The sequence below is a fragment of the Lepus europaeus genome, chromosome 6 (genome assembly GCF_033115175.1).
Source record: "Lepus europaeus isolate LE1 chromosome 6, mLepTim1.pri, whole genome shotgun sequence".
NCBI lineage: Eukaryota > Metazoa > Chordata > Mammalia > Lagomorpha > Leporidae > Lepus > Lepus europaeus.
In genome coordinates this window covers 125,903,813-125,926,448 of record NC_084832.1, presented here as the reverse complement: position 1 = coordinate 125,926,448, position 22,636 = coordinate 125,903,813, and the positions used below count along the sequence as shown (strand labels likewise).

At 43.4% G+C, this 22,636-nt stretch overlaps 1 protein-coding gene across 1 annotated transcript in view; it reads right to left on the bottom strand.

Annotated features, from left to right (window-relative positions):
• Positions 1-10,022: 10,022 nt before the first annotated feature.
• The window catches only part of REDIC1 (regulator of DNA class I crossover intermediates 1), a 97,920-nt gene continuing 85,306 nt past the window's right edge, over positions 10,023-22,636 (bottom strand). The window contains 2 exon segments of the mRNA XM_062195236.1: positions 10,023-10,493; positions 13,727-13,803. Coding sequence (XP_062051220.1) covers positions 10,023-10,493; positions 13,727-13,803 — 548 coding nt within the window.

The following is a 22,636-nucleotide window of genomic DNA, read 5'->3' as shown; positions in this document are numbered from 1 at the left end:
GAGGCTGTCTCACCTCATCTGTATTTTGTAGTTTCTGGACATCTGCACATGGTAGGTCCTCTACAAATCAGTTCAGTTTTATAGAACTTAGAGGTTAACAATTCTGGCAAACATTTCTCATGTTTTCCTCATCCAACAGAATCCTTTTCTATTTTAACTTTTAAAAAGTTTTTAAAAGTATTTATTTATTTGAAAGGCAGCGTTTCAGAGAGATAAGAGACACAGAGAAGACCTCCAACTGCTGATTCACTCCCCAAATGGCTGCAACAGCCAGGGCTGGGCCATTCCAAACCAGGAGCCAGGAGCTTCCTCCAGGTCTCCCTCATGGGTGCAGGGGCCCAAGCACTTGAGCCTTCCTCCACTGCTCTTCCAGGCCACAAGCAGGGAGCTGGATCAGAAGTGGGGCAGCTGAGATTCAAATTAGCACCCATATGGGATGCCAGCAATGCAGACGGCAGCTTAACCTACTGTTAACCTACAGCACCGGCCCCCGCTGGATTTTTTTTTTTTGTTTGTTTATTTTCATTTACTTGAAAGGCCAGAAAGAGAGAGAGAGATCCTCCATCTACAAATTCACTCCCCAGGTGCCCACAACAGCCAGGGCTGGGCCCTGCTGAAGCCTGGAGCCAAGAACTCCATCTGCGTCTCCCACATAAGTGCCAGGGGCCCAAACACTTCAGCCATCAGCTGCTGCTTCCTAGGAATATTACCAGGAAGCTGGATCAGAAGTAGAGTACCCAGGCCTCAAACCAGCACTCAACGAGAGATCCAGGCATCCCAAGTAGCAGCGTAAGCCACTGCACCACAACACCCACTCAACTCTTCAGTATGTTCTAACTACACACTGAAGAACACATGTAGCCATCCTGGTGAAAGGCGGAATTTGTCTGTAACTTAACAGTGGTGGGCAAATCTCCCTCAATAAGCCGTTGTTCGGAAGCCTATAAAGAAATGGCCGTAAGCACTAGCCTCATTACACTGCAGGTAAAAAACAAAATATAGCCTGTTAGCTAGAAACAGAAGTTACAGGGATTCCACAATAGCACTCTCACCTCAACATCAGTTTTCAACAGCACTGCAACGATGGGTCTCCAGCTGGCATCAGGGCTTCACCTGTAATTCTGCAGTCAACATTCTAATTTCATGTCTTACAAATATGGTTCTACCAGAAATACTTCTTCATATCCTGGTTTTTCGGATATACTCAGTATGTTTCAATATACTGAAAATATACAGTAAATCTGGTTGTGAAATTCAGAAAAGACTCCCCTGCTGAACTATATACTAAAATATCTCATCTCCCTCAGTGAACAAAGAAATCATTCCTTAGGGACGCTGTGAGATAATCTGGGAACTTCCACTCACTAATTTGAGAGGAGACACTCTCTGTAAAGCCAAATCAATGTATTTCCAAGTGGAAGTGGTTCAGGGAAGTAAGGACCCTTCAATCGGATTCCATTCAATATTATTTATTTTCCCATTATGAAATGTTTTAAGGACGGAACTGACTGACAACAGACACGATAACCTATCAGTGTGGCCAGAGTACAGCAGGAGAAGGATATTGTCACACTCTTCTCATTTGGACTCTGCCCATGTGTCTTACGGCTCCTTGGGGGTTCCTGGTCAGTCTTTCTGTTGCTGTGCATTTACCTTCTACCACAGAGAACATAGTGGTAAAAATCCTCAAAACGACAGATGGCAGGCAAAAAAAGGTTCACATACAACACGTTCGGTGACTTAAGAAGCTAAGGACCAATGGCGATACCAGCCAGCAGAGTTAATTGTACCCCAACACGCAACAAAAAAAACCACTCTCAGTAAGAGCAAGTGATGTCCCCTTCACAGAACAGAAACGTGTACTCATGTATCACCCACCCTTAAAGGTCCAGTTCAACACTGAAATGCAACATCAGAAAAGAACTGTAACGCCTCAATTTTTAAAAATGTAGGACCAGTTCTACGGCCTTGGTTATTTTCTGTGTAGGTCTTCTAAGTCAGAGTTGTATATGCATAGTTAATCGTGGTTTTAATGCGATGTTATTGCCACGGCCCTCCCAAAATGTGCAACAAGACAGAATCAGCAACACACAAAACAGGCAAGCCAGGTATCAACTGGGGAAAGCAATGGCTGAACTGCAAATCAAATATGATGGTACTTCAAAAAGGTCTTGGGAACCTGGTGCAAACAATGGTGAATTCCATGCATAATTTTTTAAGAATACACACTTTGCACAAACTTCTTACAGTATCCTTATATATGGTGTGGAAAATATTAAGGTCAACCACTAGAAACCTGTGATATCAAAACCAGATAATATGTAGTCATTAGGAACATCACCTTGCAGTGAAGCGGATCTCCACTTAACTGTGTTAATTTAATAATTTCAATTCAGTTTCCTTATCTGTAACACGGGGACAATAATCCTCATCAGGACATGTAAGTCACTGCACTGTCTTTCACAAAGGACGACAGGGTATTCACTCCGTAGTTCACACTCTTGCAGAGAGTCCAGTGGCCCTTGACCTTGTGGAACGTGAAAGACACCTCAGTGTGTTTTATAGTTAGCATCCACACCAGGCCAGGAGGCCAAAGTTGGGCTCGGGAGTAAACACCCAGACAAGCGAGGACAGGCAGCAGGTGCTGGAGTTACGATCAAGAGCCAGAGGCAGCCAAGTGCCCAAGAGTGAACACAGCACAAAGATCCAGAAATCTGCAGGGGAAAAGGAAGAGGGTCTACCCCACTGCCAGAACGGGGCTGTCTTAGGAGAGTTCTGGGTTCTACTCCCATCCCCTAAATATCACAAACCAGATGTACTGAGTGTCTTCTGTGTGGAAAGCCCTACTGTGGGCCCTGGACATTAAACAACAAAAAACACAGTTCATAAAGGTTCTGTCTCTCCACAGTGAACACAGCAGCACAGAAACCACGACTCATGACAGGTGACCATCGGCGTTACCTGTGCTGTGTAACCAGCCATCACAAAACTTGTAGCTGTTTAAACATACCTTGACCACACATAGGCGATGTGAGCAGGGGTAGCAGGGCCGCCTGTCTCTGTGCAGCACGGGCTGGGGCACCTTGAAGGGAGGCTGCTCGTCCACTTACTCCTCTGGTGCACAGACGGCTCGGGAAGCTGGGCTCCTGAGGCACCATCTCTCCATCTCTCTCTGGTCTCTCCACGAGGCACCTCCAGCAAGGGGCTTCCCAGATCAGCAGAGCACGCCAGCGGATACCACGCCACGTTCCATGCTGTGGCCTTGCAAGTGATGACCGTTACTTCTGTGTCACAGTCTGTGAGAACCAAGTCCCTAAGCCTTGTCCATACCAGGCACTTAGACTGCACCTTTTGTACAAAGGGTGTCAGAGAAATCCCAAGCAGCCCCAGCACAGATTATTTGTATTCCTCCCACGTGCAAAATACACTTTTCACGTGGCTGAACAACCACGCCCCTGCCCAAGTCTTATCTGTTTTGGCCCCAAAGTCCATGACCTCCTCAGGTGTGGGTGAGACCCCTAAGACACCATTTATCAAGTAGAGCCCGAGAAGAGCAGCTTTTCTCAATCCAAAGACCTGGTGAATAAAAAGCCTAGTTCTATGTCCTCTACACACCAGAAGACGACGGTGGAAGAGGTGGACGATAACCACGACAGTGGGGAGGAGGTGGAGGCGGCAGAGAGAGAAGCAAACACAAGTCAACGATTTTCCACTCAATCCACACACACAGTTGGTTCCAGCTCAGCCCCACTGTCTGAGAACACAGCTAGTACCTGCACTGGTCACAGCCCTACCCTGGGAGCGCAGGATCCTGCTCCCAGTCATCCTCTTCCATCAAAATTTGCCGATGCTTGCAGCAGGGTGGTTTCAAATCCTGGTTTCTGCCGGCAGCACCTCAGGAGACCAAAGGCCTCTACCACCTTGTACTGTCTCTGTCCCTTGTGGCCCAAGCTAGCCGTGTTTCTGCAGGTGCGCAACTCTTAAAACTTCCTAAGTCTCCGGTTTACCTTGTTAGATAAAAGCTACACCCACAAAATCCACCACAGTAAGCCCTTCTCTATCTCTGGTTTCCTACAAGACTGCGATAGGAAAGCAACCTTAATTTAGCCCTACTGTTTAACAGGGACAAACGCAATGCGTGTCCATTAAGATCCTTTAAGATGCTTTTACCTCTTTGAGACACCACCTCAAATGTTCTTTATTTCTTATATCATTTTATTTTTTGTATTACTGACTGCTTACCTTGTATATTCCAATGAATACAAGGAATTGTTTTTTGAAGTAAGGCACATACAAAATTTCCTGTATTTTTTTAAAAAGATTTATTTTTATTTATTTAGAAGGCAGTTACAGAGAGGCAGAGGCAAAGACAGAGTTCTTCCATCAGCTGGTTCACTCCTCAAATGGCCGCAACAGCCAGAGCTGGGCCTATATGAAGCCAGAAGCCTCGAGCTTCTTCCAGGTCTCCCACGCAGGTAAAGGGGCCCAAAGACTTGGGCCATCTTCTGCTGAGTTCCCGGGCCATAGCAGAGAGCTGGATCAGAACAGAAGCAGCTGCGACTTGGACTGGTGCTGATGTTGGATGCAAGTACTGCAGGCAGCAGCTTTACCTGCTACGGCACGGCATTCTTTTACAATTCCCGAGGCAGGCACTGAGGCACAGCAGGCTGACCCACCACTTGGGAAGCCTGCATCCCACATCAGAGAGCCTGGTTTGAATGCTGGCTACTGCACAGTTCTGATCCAGCTTCCTGCCGATCTATGCAGGAGGCAGTAGATCATGGGCCAAGTAATTGTTTGCATTCCTGACAGCCACGTGGTAGACCCAGATGAGATTCCTGGTTTCAGCCTGGCCCACACATAGCTGATGTGGGTGCCTAGGAATAAACCAGCAAAGACACCCCTCTCTGACTCTCCCTGTCACTGCCTTTCAAATAAACCTTTAAAAAAAATCCATTAAGGATGGGCAGTGAGCCTACAGGTTAAGATGCCACATCCCACCCGGGAGTACCAGGTTACACACTTGAGCCCTGGCTAAAGACTCCAGCGTTCTGCATGCAGACCCTGGGAGGCAATGGGAGACCTGCACTGACCTGCAGGGTCCTAGCGTCTGCCTCGCCCAGCCCCAGCAGTTGCCAAGCACTTGGAGAGTAAACCAATCAATGAAAGCTGTCTGTCTCTCAAATAGAATTTAAAAAACACAAACTTACTCTTGGCTAATAATACAGTTTTCACTGTAGAGGAGCTATTTAGATGTACTCTGCATGCACAGAATTCCTGAAACATTATTTTATTTACCTCAGGACACAACTGAGCAGTCACCAAACCAAATACTCACCTCATAATGACACAGCTACTGTAACACTGATCAGGTATCCACATACGTACAGCTAGGCCCCCAAACGTCAGCTACGTAAATGTAAGGGAAGAACAGGACAAACCACACCCATGCGCCAGTTCATCAACTGTAGGAGACTGACCATTTCCGTTGTTCCTTAAGCTGTGTCACCATTCACAGAGGACCAGCACTACTGCATGCCCAGGACACTGGCAAGGTGTTCCTGGGACCCGACTCCAGCTGTCCCAACCCAGACAGCGGCATCCTAAAGCATATCAACCTCGCTGGCACAGCGCCACCTGCCCAGTCCCATGTCTCCCTCTCAGCCGATATCGTGGACCTGATGAGACAGCCAGCACCCCCCTTACTGAGAGTGCACGGTGGTGAGAAAGCACGGTGGGTCACAAGCCTCCTGCAGGCTGGGGTGTCCTCCAGGGCCACATGGACCTGAAGGGACAGCCGGGAACCCATGTCCACTGCACAGCTGGGTCTTCTCTGACCCCCACAACAGCTCCACAGGAAGTCTGTGTCGTCCAGCAGGCCTGCAGCAGGGCCTCCTGGGAGGCGTAGGTGCAGCCACCAGAGCAGCACCTCCAGCCCGCTGTGATCTTCGCAAAGGGCTGCATGGCAATACCCCTGCCATTTTTATTCCCTGACTTCCCGACACTGCATAGGATTTGACCATCATCCCAAAGTCTTTTCCTAATTTCAACATCATCTGCCATCTGAAGAGACTAGAAGGAAGAAGTTTTTAGACTCCAGCAAACCCCAACTCCTGTGTATTTAAAAGCTCATTCTGGCACTCAATACACTGATCCTGCATTTGACCACGGGCAGCTGGCATCTCCAGCATTCTCCTTGCAATCTCCTTCGTTTGCCAGTTCTCTTTTCCCTGTTGCTGCAAGTGATAACTTCCTGTCACTACGTAACAGATGTCCCCATTCTTCGCTTTCACCAACAGAATCCTCAGTTTCCTTTCAGAAACACAGGCCACAGGGTTACCAGGAACAGTCTCTTCAAGGCCTTCAGACTCCCATCATCTTTCCACGGGCCTCCTGGCTTCAGCCCCAAGGCCATGCGTTCCCAAGTTTTGGTAACTACCGGTGGCACCTTACTTCCAGATACCAAAATATGTTCCAGTTATTAATTAACCCTCCAAACACAGAGGCTTAAAATAACATTTATCAGAGTCATGAAGCTGCAGCCCAAGCCAAATGTCGCTTTAAGAAAAGACCAGGAGTGGCCTGCATGTGGCACAGTGGGTTAAGCCATTTCCTGTCGTGCCAGCATCCCATACGGACGCCCCTTTGAGTCCTGGCTGCTCCACTTCTGACCTAGCTCCCTGCCACCCAGGTGGGAGACCCAGACGCCGTTCCTGACGCTTCACCATGGACAAACCCTGGCTGTTGTTGGGGGGGTGAACCAGAGGACAGAAGGTCGGTCTGTCAGTCTCTCTCCCTCCCGACCCCGTATGTGTGTGTATCATGCCTTTCAAATAAATACATCTTTAAAAAGAAAACTCTGGGCTTTGAGGGAATGAACCACCAGATGGGAGTGCATTCTCTCCTTTTCTGCCTCTCAAATTTAAAAAAAATAATACAAATAAGTGGAGAGATACATTGATTCTAAAACTCAACATTATTAAGGATTTAGTCCTTAATAACCTCCAAACTGATACAGACATTCATTGCAATCACTATCAAAATCCAAACATGAGGGGCCAGCACTGTAGCATAGTGGATAAAGCTGCCACCTGCAGTGCCGGCATCCCATGTGGGTGCCGGTTCTAGGCCCGGCTGCTCCACTTCCAATCCAGCTCTCTGCTGTGACCTGGGAAAACAGTAGAAGATGGCCTAAGTGCTTGGGCCCCTACACCTGGTGGGAGACGCGGAAGAAGCTCCTGGATCCTGGCTTTGGATTGGCCCAGCTCCAGCCGTTGCAGCCAGTTTGGGAGTATACCAGTGGATGGAAGACCTCTCTCTTTGCCTTTCCTTCTCTTTGTGCGTAACTCTTTCAAATAAAAATAAATAAATCTTTAAAAAAAAATCTAAACATGAGTTTTGGGGTACTACAAATTGACAAGATTAAGTCAAAAGAGAACTGAAAACAAAATGGACTATCTAAAACATTTTGGCAAAGAATAGAGAGTAGCAATACTTTTTGGTAAAACTTGATAAAAAGATAATCAAGACAGTGTGATATTGGCATAAGGGAATAGGTAGATACATACATACATATGTACATACAGGCAGATATAGCTCAATGGAACAGAATAAAGTGAAACCCACGCATTCATGGTTAATTTTTGGACAAAATAAATTTATTTTTGAAAAATAAAGCTCAAGATAATCAATCCACAAGGAACCCCTTCATTTAACACCAGGAGGGTGGGTCTCTGGCCTTGTGAAAAAGTGCCTGTGCACATCAGGTCCCTACATCCCCTTTCACGGGATCAATGTTGTACTTTCAGAAAATCACTTAGGGCCTGGCTGTGTTCTCTCGGGGCAGAAAAAATAACTTCCTAAAGCGAACTGAACTCTGAGGATAACAATTCTTTAACGCTGGCTCTTGGGATTTCTGAACTGTTATGCTCCAACCCACCTCTGCAACACCAACTACTGAGTGGTGTCTGCGTACAAAAGCAGTCTCTCCTCCTGCTGCCCATCAAAAACTGGAAACCACAGGCCCTGGAGGGCGCTCTGTAATACATCCAAACAGGCTTCACGCCTACAGCGTACAGACATCCAAAATCCTGACAAAAACTAAGTGCTCTGTTAGGAAGAAAGCCTGTACTTTTGTGATGTTTTTGAAAAAAATCTTAAAAACATGATAATTAGTAATGTAAATAACATTTTGCTAATTTCAAACATTTTTTTTGTTCTTAGTTCTAAAAAGATATTTTTAGAATCAATTCAATATGTTTTATAAAGCATCAAGCACCTTGCTGGTACCTGAGGTGTGTCAATGACAGTTTGATTTAGGGCTTTTTCTTTGATCATGATATGAATTATGATTTCTAAGTCTACAGATCCTTAGCTGCCTCCACGTCAGTTCTGAATACGGTATTTGATATCTTTGCATATGACCCTGACTTGTTTACTGAACAAAGTGACAGCCAACAACCACAGTGCTGACATCCCATAGGCCACAGGTTCGAGTCCCAGCTGCTCCACTTCTGGGCCAGCTCCCTGTTTATCCCCTTGGGAAAGCAGCAGAGGAAGGTCTAAGTCCTTGGGCCCCTACACCCATGTGGGAAACTTGGAGGAAACTCCTGGCTCCTACCTAAAGCCTGGCCCAGCCCTGGCCATTGTGGCCAACTGGGGAGTGAGTAAAACAGTGAACTCAAAATCTGGTTCTCTCTTGGGCCGGCGCCACGGCTCACTAGGCTAATCCTCCGCCTTGCGGCACCGGCACACCGGGTTCTAGTCCCGGTCGGGGCACCGATCCTGTCCCGGTTGCCCCTCTTCCAGGCCAGCTCTCTGCTGTGGCCCGGGAGTGCAATGGAGGACGGCCCAAGTCCTTGGGTCCTGCACCCCATGGGAGACCAGGAGAAGCACCTGGCTCCTGCCATTGGAACAGCGCGGTGTGCCGGCCGCAGCGCGCTACCGCGGCGGCCATTGGAGGGTGAACCAACGGCAAAAGGAAGACCTTTCTCTCTGTCTCTCTCTCTCTCACTGTCCACTCTGCCTGTCAAAAAAAAAAAAAAAAAATCTGGTTCTCTCTCTCTGTAATTCTTTTGAATAAATAAATCTTAAAAAAGATCAACTAGCAAGTGCACAGCTATTATAGAATTAGAAAAACATAATTTCAGAAATCCTTGAATTCCAAGAAACTCCTTGACAATGGAAGACTTTTAACTTCCAAAACTATTCCAATAAAATCTGGTCAAAAAATTATAAGAGCATTAAAATATTTTTAATTCTAAAGAAATTAATAAAAGTGCCAACATAAAAGTTATCCGAATAAAACACAAGATATATTTTATCTAAAACTTAACCTACAATGTTTAAACAGAAGTATCATACTAAAGAGAAGTATAAAAAAAATGGGGAGACAGGTACTGCCTACATAGGACACCCACACCCCGTATCAGAGTGCCTGGGCTCTATTCCTGGTTCCCACTCCTGACTCCAGCCTCCTGCCAATGCATACTCCAGTAATGAGGCTCTGGCACTCACCTGGGAAATCTGTTTTCCCAGCTCCTGGCTGTGACTCACTGTGAGCATCCGAGGAGCGAACAAGTATCTCTCACCCTCTGTCCCTCTGCTTCTCATAGCTAACAAAATTCTTAAAAACAAAAAACATATTATTGATATTACTTGGATTATGTTCTGCCATAAAAATCTTGAAAAAGAACATTCTTGCTGAAAGCGCAATTTACTAACGTTTAAAATAAATGCAACAAAAATGGAAGCAATTAAGCAATTTTTAATCCATAAATAACAGAATTATTTTAATGAAAACTACAAGAATTACAGATAGTAGTTACAAATATACTATTTTCTAAAAACCTGAAAATAAACTAGCTACTACAGAAATGCCTACAATAAAAATAAAATGCATAAATTGATACTGACATGAACCATAAATATAGTCTCTGAGTAATTTCCCTTTATCCTTAGCTATATTTCATGTCTGTGAAATTCCAAACATTTACTACTGTCTTCCAAGGTCGGCTGAGATGCTAGTGCCCAGGCAGAGACTTTAAAACGCTCGTTGTTATTAAGGATGCCCTGCCCTCCAGTGGTTCTGCCTTAGTGTCTGCACTGCAGAGAGGGGACGGAGCTCTTCCACATGCACACGCTGAAACCATATCACACTGCACGGCAGCATCTGCTTTTCCTTGCAGTTCAAGGTCATTCTCTGTCTGCACCTGTGCGTCACATCGTGCGACCTGCACAAAGCTGTTACCGTTGGTCACGCTTAGCACTACAGGGGCTGGGCTGCACCGAGACGCAAGAAACCCATCAGTATGTTTCACTAAGAACGGATGAAAATTCTCATTCAGTGTGTCAACTTTGGCTTTAACAACCTGATCTCTTGAGAGTTTTACCACTTCTTCTGGACAGTAATCATTACTTGTTTCTTTAGGTTTGATGGATATCGTATTTGAGTCCTCAATTTGCTGCAACATTTGATCTTCCTCTTCAGATGGCTAAAAGAAATTTAATGATTTTTCTGTAAATAATGTTTAAGCTTCAAGTTCATTCAGTCACTTCAAAGCACACACCCTTAACTTTCACATTAGCAAACTTTTCTAAATACAAACGTGACTTCCACATGTTACAGATGAAAGCAGATATACCATCAAAGAATGCTCAAACAGTAATCTCCTGTACCTACCAGGTGGGTATGGACACTAAAGTAGCAAGAACAACAGTAATCCCTGGGAATACTGTCTCTTATCAGTCCTTGAAATCACAGGCTATCTAATCCCCACACTCCTAACATACAGCGGAAATCATCACAACGCACTCTTCCACAGTTACGAAGAATGCAGGAGAGGATAGCATTGTGGCGCGGTGGGTTAAGCACCACCTGCCATTCCAGCATCTCATATAGGTGCTGGTTCAAGTCCCAGCTGCTCCACTTCTTATCCAGCTTGCTTCTAATGTGCCTGGGAAAACAACAGAAGATGGCCCAAGTCCTTGGGCCCTTACGAAGATGTAGGAAACAAAGATAAAGCTCCTGGCTTTGACAGGACCCAGCCCTGACCACTGCAGCAATATGGGAAGTGAAGCAGTGGATGGAAGACTGATCTCTCTGTCTCTCTCTAACTCTGCTTCTCAAATAAAATTTAAAAAAATCTTTAAAAAAAAAAGAATGAATAAAGGTAGGGTAACGAATCAGAATGTCTACAGCTTCTGCGGCAGAGAAGAGACCGACAGGCTAAGGAAAGGATGATGTCAGGGTGAGAGATGCCAGGGCCAGACTGCACAGTCCAGCCAGGAGTCACTGACAGCCGTTCAGATGCCTAGGGAAGAAACCCACTGGGGGCGGGTATCTGGCACTCAGGATACCACTTGGGGCACCTGCACACCATCTCAGGGTACCTGGCTCAAGTCATGGCCCTGCTTCCAATCCATTTTCCTGTGATCGTGCACCTTGGGAGACAGACAATGGCTTCTATGTTTGATTCACTGCCAGTGATGGAGGAGATCTGGCCTGAGTGTTCCTGGCTCCTGGGTTCAGCCTGGCCCAGCTCTGGCTATTGCAGTCATCTGGGGAGTGAACTACTGCATACGACCTAGGTATCTACATATCTCTATCTCTCAAATAAAAAATAAAAATAAATTAAAATATTTTAAAAATCCACCAGTTACACATGTGAATAACAATTCAATTTATACTTTCAAAGTTGCTAACTACAGAATAAAGTGGGCCAAGAATAAACTAGAGATCTCTTAGGAAACAGCTACAATAGTTCAAGAACAAGTAGTAACTTAGACTACTGCACGGATGCCAGAGGTTGAAAGAAGCTGGTAAGGTTCCAATTAAAACAGCATCAATTAAAGCAACCCAAAAAAAGCTAAGTATGAAATGTTATTGAGGACAAAAATCTTCATATTTCCTTGAAGACTTTCTTTTTGAATGTATTGTTGGTTATTTTATGCTTTCAGTGATTGTGAGCCATTTATTATTATTATTATTATTATTTGAAAGACAGAGGCAGGTAGAGAGAGAGGTCTTCCATCTGCTGGTTCACTACCCAAATGGCTGCAACAGCCAGGGCTGGGTGAGGCTGAAGCCAGGAGCCAAGAGCTGCTTCTGGGTCTCCAGGGCCCATGGGTGCAGGGGCCCATGGGTACAGGCTGTAGCTTACCCCAGTATACCACAATTCTGACTCTGTGAGCAGGTTCTTTTAAAAATCCTTTTTAGGGGTCGGAGCTACGGTGTAGCAGGTAAAGCCGCCACCTACAGTGCCAGCATCCCACATAGGCTCTGGTTTGAGTCCAGGCTGCTCCACTTCTGATCCAGCTCTCTGCTATGGCCTGGGAAAGCAGCTGAAGATGACACAAGTGCTTGAGCCCTGCACCCACGTGGGAAACCCAAAAAAAGCTCCAGGCTCCTGGCTTTGGCACAGGTCCAGCCGCTGTGGCCATCTGGGGAGCAAACCAGCAGAATGGAAGACCTCACTCTCTCTCTCTGCCTCTCTGTAACTCTGCCTTTCAAATAACAAATCTTTTTTTAAAAAAATCATTTTCAAAAGAAATAAGTATCTATTATACACACACATAGAATTTTATATATGACATGTACAAGGGCACTTTAAAAAGTTCCTAAAAAATGGAACTAAAAGGTAAGTTTATTTTGGTGCAAAAAATTCTGAGATCTATTCACACATAGGGTCTTCAAAAAGTTCATATAAAATGTGTAATATGGACACTGGCGTTGTGGCATAACAGGTAAATCTACGGGTGCCTGTTCATGTCCTGGCTGCTCCACTTCTGTCCCAGCTCTCTGCTAATGTGCCTGGGAAAAGCAGTGGAAGATGCCCCCAAGTGTTTGGGCTCCTGCCACTCATGTGGGAGACCCAGAACAAACTCCTGGCTTCAGCCTGGTCCAGTGCTGGTCCCTGCAGCCATCCGGGGAGTGAACCAGCAGATGCAAGAATTCATGCTTGCTGTCGCTCCCTTTCTCTGTAACTCTGACTTCCAGAATGAACAAATAAACCATTTTTTAAAAAATGAAAACAAAATATTACAAAAAAAATTATGCAGATTTTGAAACAGCTTTTGATTACATTTTCCATGGACCTTCTGAAGTAGCCTTGTATACTCCACATATACATACCCATGTATATATTTATATATCTTGATGAAAGGGGCTTTCACAAGTAACAATAGACACATTCATTATCCTCATAAATAGGCATGAGATGCTCATTTATGGTTTTTTTAAAAGATTTATTCATTTACTTGAGAGGCATAGTTATATAGAGAGGGAAAGACATGGAGAGAGGTCTTCCATCCATTGGTTCACTCCCCAAATGGCCACAACAGTGAGAGCTGGGCCAATCCGAAGCCAAGAGCTTCTTCCAAGTCTCCCACAAAGGTGCAGAGGCCCAAGCACTTGGGTCATCTTCTACTGCTTTCCCAGGCCATTAGCAGGGAGCTGGATTGGAAGTGGAGCAGCCAGGACTCAGACTGACATCCACACGGGATGCTGGCACTGCAGGCATATGCTGGCCACAGAGCTGGCCCCATCATGAATGTTTAATTTTACACTTTGCTTATTTTGTATATTATAAAACTTTTTCTACATTTTTGTTTACATAAATTTTCAATTTCCATTATATGGTGATTCAATTATTTTTTCATAAACTATGAGAGAAGATAATTCTATATTAATGAGCATATATTAAGAATTAAAACCTGTGTAACTCACCATCTCCGAACTGGAACTGAAACAACTGTCTGTTGGCCTGGGAGAGTAACTGGAAGACTGACTTGATGAATCGAGATCTGAAACCAAAGGGCAAACTCATGAGTTAATGGTACTTGTTAATACTCGACAAAGTACATGCAAGTGGAAGAGATCTGCTGCTCATGCAGGAGGCAGGCATACAGGTTAAAAATGATTAGATCTGTGAGCTGGAAGACCAGGCCTTCGCCACGCCCCTGTGTGACCTCACGCCCTACCTGATGCCATCGCCACGCCCCTGTGTGACCTCACACCCTACCCAATACCATCGCCACGCCCCTGTGTGACCTCACACCCTACCTGATACCTTCGCCACGCCCCTGTGTGACCTCACGCCCTACCTGATACCTTCGCCATGCCTCTGTGTGATCTCCTGCCCCTACCTGGCTGCACCTTGGTGCGCACCAGCCAATCAGGTTAATTAACCACTCCCCTTTGGAAGTGGGTTAAAAGTCTGGGACACAGTATGTCCGCCTTCTCTTCTTCCCTGGCCTCTTGCCAGGAGGGGCTTGCTGTCGCCCTGCGCCACGTGCCCTAGGCTTCCAGGCCTAGATGCTCCTCCACGTGGCTGGTTCCTGGTACTTGGTATGAACCCAGATTTACCTTTCTCTCTTAAATAAAAGTTCTCACTCTTCTATGTATCTTTCTCACTAAATAAAAGCTTAAAATGTACCATGCTGCCTTGTTTATCTGTGCTGTTATTTAGAATTCTTCTCTAAATATTAGGCAACAACCCTCTTGGGCTTATTAATATTGGAGATTTATTAATAAGCATATGGTGAAATCGTATGGCACCCCAAACTCCGGTAGTATATGTGGCACCCCTGATGGCGTTTCTGGGTAAGGGGCCACATTTTTGTGTAAATTTTAGGGGGTCATGTCCAATTTCACTAATACAAGCTTAGTCAATCACAGCATTGGAAAACGTGCAAAAATCAGCTGAGCCTTCAGATCCGTGGCAACCTGCATTTCTGCAGGTTATATGGGTTTATTCTAATCTTTAAAAAAGATACAGGAAAGAAAGCAAAATAGAAATAAACTGGCTTGATTTCTGCAATATGTGAATCATTTTTCATTAACAAATAAAGCGTTAACTTGCAGAAGGGAGGAATAAACTAAGTTTATTAAGCCCCACGGCACCGGGTATCTGCAAACCTAGTAAATGAAACTTTGCTGTGCAATCAAAACTGTTTGGGAAAAAACCTCTTCCAAGCCTCCGAGATAATATCCTTTCATTTTCTGCTTGACATGCTTTCTTATGATTACAAACAGAGCTTCAAAATGGGCCTGGGAAGTAGGTCATGACTCCCCACCATGCATAAACACCACAGTCCCTACCAGCACTCCTGCCCCCTTGTTTATGAACTTCAGCCCCACAGCAAGAAAATCCGAAGAGAACCGGATGGGGCCCATCGACACATACGGACCTGTAAGCCCTCCTGCGAGGTACGAAGCAGGAGCGGTCTGCTCAAGCCTCCGGTCAAGGCTGAGGCCCCGTGCAGCAGCTCGCTCAGCGGGCCAGCAGACTGCACTCCGAGTCCGTTACTTCTCCATTCTAGGGCTCCATATCTCTACAGAGCAGAGTCTCTCTGACAGCAACTCCAGAGCACAGGAACAGAAAGGGCAAGAAATGAGTCCTCATAATAGAAACTAAGAGCATTTCTCCATAACAAGGCTCAACAAGTCCCAGTACCGGAAACCCAGTCACCACTGCGGAAGCTAAACGTCGGGTAGGGGTCTGCTGATGGTGCAGGAGGCTACGTCCCTGAAAGATTAAGCTCAACTCAACACTGCACTGACTGCTTCGTGCAAGGAAATCGTTATCAGGATACACCGCCACAAACCTGAACATGTTCACAATCTTCTAATGCAGAAAGGTGTCAACTCTAAAGAGTCATAAATGAGAGAAGCTACAGAAGGAGCAGGGAGCCAAGTGTGATGAGCTCCAGAGACAGGGGATGGTGGAGAGCAAGAGAAACACAAGCTCTACAGACTAGGTTTTTTCCCAGAGAAGACAAAAATTAGCATGTGACTTACAGGGGCAAGAATGTGTAAAGAAATAGCTAAATACTAAAGGCATTGCCTTTCAGGTTGTCCACAAAGGTATCCAGGTAAGGTCAGACTGAAGGTGGGACAAACTGAAGGCAAAAACTGTACAATCCCGGCATAACGCGAAAACAGTCTGCAACGGAGCAGCCAAACTGGGATGAGTGCGAGGCGAGAGACGCAAACTTCAAGGAAACCTTCAAACAGCCACACGTTTCACATGCCTGTAGCTTCTCCAACAGCTGCACATTTTTCTTTTTCTTTTTTTTTTTTTTTTTCTGGTACTTCAGTTCTCTAGGATTATTCTTTTTTTTATTATTTTTTTTATTAAACTTTTATTTAATGAATATAAATTTCCAAAGTACAGCTCATGGGTTACAATGGCTTCCCCCTCCCAAAACTTCCCTCCCACCCACAACCCTCCCCTTTCCCGCTCCCTCTCCCCTTCCAATCACATCATGACTCATTTTCAATTCTCTTTATATACAAAAGATCAGTTTGGTATAAATTAGGTAACGATTTCAACAGTTTGCCCCCATATAGCAACACAAAGTGAAAAAAAAAATACTGTTGGAGTACTAGTTATAGCATTAAATAAGAGTGTACAGCACATTAAAGGCAGAGATCCTACATAATTTTTTTTAAAAAATTAATTTTCTATGCCATTTCCAATTTAACACCAGGTTTTTTTTTTCATTTCCAATTATCTTTATATACAGAAGATCGATTCAGTATGTAATTAGTAAAGATCTCATCAGTTTGTACCCACGCAGAAACACAAAGTGTAAAAATACTGTTTCAGTACTAGTTATAGCATCATTTCACATTAGACAACACATTAAGGACAGATCCCACATGGGATGTAAGTACACAGTGACTCCTGTTGCTGACTTAACAATTTGACACTCCTGTTCATGGCGTCAGTAATCTCCCTAGGCTCTAGTCATGAGTTGCCAGGGCTATGGAAGCCTTTAGGGTTCGCTGACTTTGATCTTATTCCGATAGGGTCACAGTCAAAGTGGAAGTTCTCTCCTCCCTTCAGAGAAAGGTACCTCCTTCTTTGATGGTCCCGTTCTTTCCACTGGGATCTCACTCACAGAGATCTTTCATTTAGGTCTTCTTCTTTTTTTCTTTTCCATGGTATCTTGGCTTTCCATGCCTACAATACTCTCATGGGCTCTTCAGCCAGATCCGAATGCCTTAAGGGCTGATTCTGAGGCCAGAGTGTTGTTTAGGACATCTGCCATTCTATGAGTCTGCTGTGTATCCCACTTCCCATGCTGGATCTTTCTCTCCCTTTTTGATTCTATCAGTTAGTATTAGCAGACACTTGTCTTGTTTGTGTGATCCCTTTGACTCTTAGACCTATCAGAGCCATCAATTGTGGGCTGAAATTGATCACTTGGACTAGTGAGATGGCATTGGTACATGCCACCTTGATGGGATTGTATTGGAATCCCCCTGGCAGATTTCTAACTCCACCATTTGGGGCAAGACTGATTGTGCATGTCCCAAACTGTGCATCTCCTTCCTCTCTTTTTCCACTCTGAAATTTAACAGGGATCACTTTTCAGTTAAAATTTAAACACCTAAGAATAATTGTGTGTTAATTACAGAGTTCAACCACTAGTACTAGAACAACAACAATAACAACAAATACTAAAAAGGATAAAGTATTACATTGTACATCTAGAGTCAAGACAAAAGCTGATCAGGTCATTGTTTCTTACAGTGTCCATTTCACTTCAACAGGTTTCCCCTTTGGTGCTCAGTTGTCGCCGATCAGGGAGAACAAATGATATTTTTCTCTTTGGGACTGGCTTAATTCACTCAGCATGATGTTTTCCAGATCCCTCCATCTTGTTGCAAATGACTGGGTTTCATTGTTCCTTACTGCTGTATAGTATTCTATGGAGTACATGTCCCATAATTTCTTTATCCAGTCTACTGTTGATGGGCATTTGGGTTGGTTCCAGGTCTTAGCTATTGTGAATTGGGCTGCAATAAACATTAATGTGCAGATGGCTTTTTTATTAGCCAAATTAATTTCCTTTGGGTAAATTCCAAGGAGTGGGATGGCTGGGTTGTATGGTAGGGTTATGTTCAGGTTTCTGAGGAATCTCCAGACTGACTTCCATAGTGGCTTAACCAGTTTGCATTCCCACCAACAGTGGGTTAGTGTCCCTTTTTCCCCACATCCTCTCCAGCATCTATTGTTGGTAGATTTCTGGATGTGAGCCATTCTCACCGGGGTGAGGTGAAACCTCATTGTGGTTTTGATTTGCATTTCTCTGATTGCTAGTGATCTTGAACATTTTTTCATGTGTCTGTTGGCCATTTGGATTTCCTCTTTTGAAAAATGTCTATTGAGGTCCTTGGCCCATCTCTTAAGTGGGTTGTTTGTTTTGTTGTTGTGGATTTTCTTGATTTCTTTGTAAATTCTGGTTATCAATCCTTTATCTGTAGCATAGTTTGCAAATATTTTTTCCCATTCTGTCGGTTGCCTCTTCACTTTCCTGACTGTTTCTTTTGAAGTACAGAAACTTCTCAATTTGATGCAATCCCAAATGTTAATTTTGGTTTTGACTGCCTGTGCTCCTGGGGTCTTTTCCAAGAACTCTTTGCCTGTACCTATATCTTGCAGAGTTTCTCCAATGCTCTCTAATAATTTGATGGTTTCGGGTCGTAGATTTAAGTCTTTAATCCATGTTGAGTGAATTTTTGTGTAAGGTGAAAGGTATGGGTCTTGCTTCAAGCTTCTGCACATGGAAATCCAATTTTCCCAGCACCATTTATTGAATAGACTGTCCTTATTCCAGGGATTAGTTTTGGATCTTTGATCAAATATAAGTTGGCTGTAGATGTTTGGATTGATTTCTGGTGTTTCTATTCTGTTCCATTGGTCTATCCATCTGTTTCTGTACCAGTACCATGCTGTTTTGATAACAACTGCCCTGTAGAATGCCCTGAAATCTGGGATTGTGATGCCTCCGGCTTTGTTTTTGTTGTACAAGATTGCTTTGGCTATTCGAGGTCTTCTGTGTCTCCATATGAATTTCAGCATTATTTTTTCCAGATCTGAGAAGAAGGTCTTCGGTATCTTGATTGGTATTGCATTGAATGTATAAATTGCTTTTGGGAGAATAGACATTTTGATGATATTGATTCTTCCAATCCATGAGCATGGAAGATTTCTCCATTTTTTGGTATCCTCTTCTATTTCTTTCTTTAAGGTTTTGTAGTTTTCATCATAGAGATCTTTAACGTCCTTGGTTAACTTTATTCCAAGGTATTTGATTGTTTTTGTAGCTATTGTGAATGGGATTGATCTTAGAAGTTCTTCCTCAGCCGTGGCATTGCCTGTGTATACAAAGGCTCTTGATTTTTGTGGATTGATTTTATATCCTGCTACTTTGCCAAACTCTTCGATGAGTTCCAGTAGTCTCTTAGTAGAGTTCTTTGGGTCCCCTAAATAAAGAATCATATCATCTGCAAAGAGGGATAGTTTGAGTTCTTCCTTCCCGATTAGTATCCCTTTAATTTCTTTTTCTTGCCTAATAGCTCTGGCTAAAACTTCCAGGACTATATTGAATAGCAGTGGTGAGAGTGGGCATCCCTGTCTGGTACCAGATCTTAGCGGAAATGCTTCCAACTTTTCCCCATTCAATAGGATGTTGGCCGTGGGTTTTTCATATATTGCTTTGATTGTATTGAGGAATGTTCCTTCCATACCCAGTTTGCTTAGAGTTCTCACCATGAAAGGGTATTGTATTTTATCAAATGCTTTCTCTGCGTCTATTGAGAGAATCATATGGTTTTTCTTCTGCAGCCTGTTAATGTAGTGTATTACGTTGATTGTTTTGCGGACGTTGAACCATCCCTGCATACCAGGGATAAATCCCACTTGGTCTGGGTGGATGATCTTTCTGATGTGTTGTTGCATTCTATTGGCCAGAATTTTATTGAGGATTTTTGCGTCTATGTTCATCAGGGATATTGGTCTGTAATTCTCTTTCAATGCTGCATCTTTTTCCAGCTTAGGAATTAAGGTGATGCTGGCTTCGTAGAAAGAATTTGGGAGGATTCCCTCTTTTTCGATTGTTCTGAATAGTTTGAGAAGAATTGGAGTTAGTTCTTCTCTAAATGTCTGGTAGAACTCAGCAGTGAATCCATCTAGTCCTGGGCTTTTCTTTGTTGGGAGGGCCTTTATTACTGTTTCAATTTCTGTGTCAGTTATGGGTCTGTTTAGGTTTTCTATGTCTTCCTGGCTCAATTTAGGTAGGTTGTATGTGTCCAAGAATCTGTCCATTTCTGATAGATTTCCCTGTTTGCTGGCATACAAGTCCTTGTAGTAATTTCTGATGATTCTTTTTATTTCTGTGGTGTCTGTTGTTATGTTTCCTTTTTCATCACTGATCCTATTGATTTGGGTCTTTTCTCTTCTTTTTTTAGTTAGTTGGGCCAATGGGGTGTCAATTTTGTTTATTTTTTCAAAAAGCCAGCTCCTCGTTTGGCTGATTTTTTGTAATGTTTTTTTGGATTCAATCCTGTTGATTTCTTCTTTGATTTTAATTATTTCCCTTCTCCTACTGGGTTTGGGTTTGGTTTGCTGCAGATTTTCTAGATCCTTGAGATGACTTGAAAGCTCATCTATTTGGTGCCTCTCCAATTTCTTGATGTAGGCACCTATTGATATAAACTTTCCTCTTAACACTGCTTTTGTTGTATCCCATAGGTTTTGGTATGTTTTGCTGTTATCCTCATTTACTTCCAGAAAATTTTTGATTTCTCTTTTAATTTCTTCTATGACCCATTGTTCATTCAGGAGCATGTTGTTCAATCTCCATGTGTTTGCACGTGCTCTGGGGATTCCCGAGTTGCTAATTTCCAATTTCATTCCTTTGTGGTCTGAGAAGTTGCATGGTATGATTCTAATTCTCTTGAATTTGCTGAGACTTGCTTTATGGCCTAGTATGTGGTCAATCCTAGAGAAGGTTCCATGTACTGCTGAGAAGAATGTAAAGTCCTTAGATGTAGGATGAAATGTTCTGTAGATATCTGTTAGATCCATTTGGGCTATAGTGTCATTTAAATCTGCTGTCTCCTTGTTGATCTTCTGTCCTGTTGATCTGTCTATCTCTGAGAGTGGAGTATTGAAGTCCCCCAGTACTATTGTATTGGGGTCTAAGTCTCCCTTTAAGTCCCTTAACAAGTCTTTTAAATAAGCTGGTGCCCTGTGATTTGGTGCATATACATTGATAATCGTTATGTCTTCCTGTTGAATGGATCCCTTAATCATTAAATAGTGCCCCTCTTTGTCTCTCCTGACAGTTTTTGTGGTAAAGTTTATGTTGTCCGATATTAAGATGGCTACGCCCGCTCTTTTTTCATTTCTGTTGGCATGGTATATCTTTTTCCAGCCTTTCACTTTCAGTCTGTATGGATCATTGTTGGAAAGATCAGTTTCTTGTAAGCAGCAAAAAGATGGGTTTTGTTCCTTAACCCAATCAGCCAATCGGTGTCTTTTAACTGGACATTTCAAGCCATTAACATTTAATGTGACTATTGAGAAGGAGTAACTTTGCCCTGCCATTTGCCAAAGATATTTTCTAATATCTGGTTTGAGATTCCTGTGATCTTTTGCTGTGAGGTTTCCTTCCTTTACCTTCTTTCATATTGGTGACCATGTTTCTGTGTTTCTGTATGTAATACATCTTTAAGCATCTTTTGCAGGGCTGGACGAGTGGCAACAAATTCTTTCAATTTCTGTTTGCTGTGAAAGGTCTTTATTTCACCTTCATTCACAAATGAGAGCTTTGCAGGATATAATATTCTGGGCTGGCAATTTTTCTCTCTTAGTACCTGGGCTATATCTCGCCATTCTCTCCTGGCTTGTAGGGTTTCTGATGAGAAGTCAGCTGTAAGTCTAATTGGAGATCCTCTGAGAGTAATCTGGCATTTCTCTCTTGCACATTTTAGGATCTTTTCTTTGTGTTTCACTGTGGTGAGTTTGATTACAACGTGTCGTGTGAGGATCTCTTTTGGTCATGTTTATTAGGGGTTCTATGAGCTTCCTGTACTAGGATGTCTCTGTCCTTCTCCAAACCTGGGAAATTTTCTGCTAGTATCTCACTAAAAAGGCCTTCTAATCCTTTCTCCCTTTCCATGCCTTCATGAACTCCTGGAACCCGAATGTTGGGTTTTTTAATAGTATCCTGTAGATTCCTGACAGTATTTTTTAGATTTCTGATTTCTTCTTCTTTTCTTTGATTTGATTGTTTCCTTTCCTGTTCTCTGTCTTCTAATTCCGATATTCTCTCTTCTGCTTCACCCATTCTGTTTTTAAGGCTCTCTAATGTGTTTGCCATTTGATCTATTGAGTTCTTCATTTCATTGTGGTTTTTTGTCACTATCTCAGTTTCCTGTTCTACTAGTTGTTTCATTTCATTTTGATTCCTCCTTAATATTTCATTTTCACGAGAGAGATTTTCTATCTTGTCCATTAAGGATTTCTGTAGTTCAAGAATTTGTTTTTGAGAACTTCTTAATGTTCTTATCAATTTTTTGAGATCTGCTTCTTGCATTTCCTCTATCTCTTCATCTTCATAATCTTGCATTGGTGTGCCTTGTTCACTTGGGGGCGTCATAGTGTCTTCCTTGCTCTTGTTACCTCGGCTTCTATGTTTGTTGTTTGGCATGTTGGAGATAATTTATGGTGTTTTTTTTGTGTGTGTGTGGTTTTTTGTTTGTTTGTTTGTTTTTGCTGTGGTGTTTTTTTTTTCTCGTTATACTATGCCTCTAAGTGGGCTGTCTGCTTTGTTGGAGGCT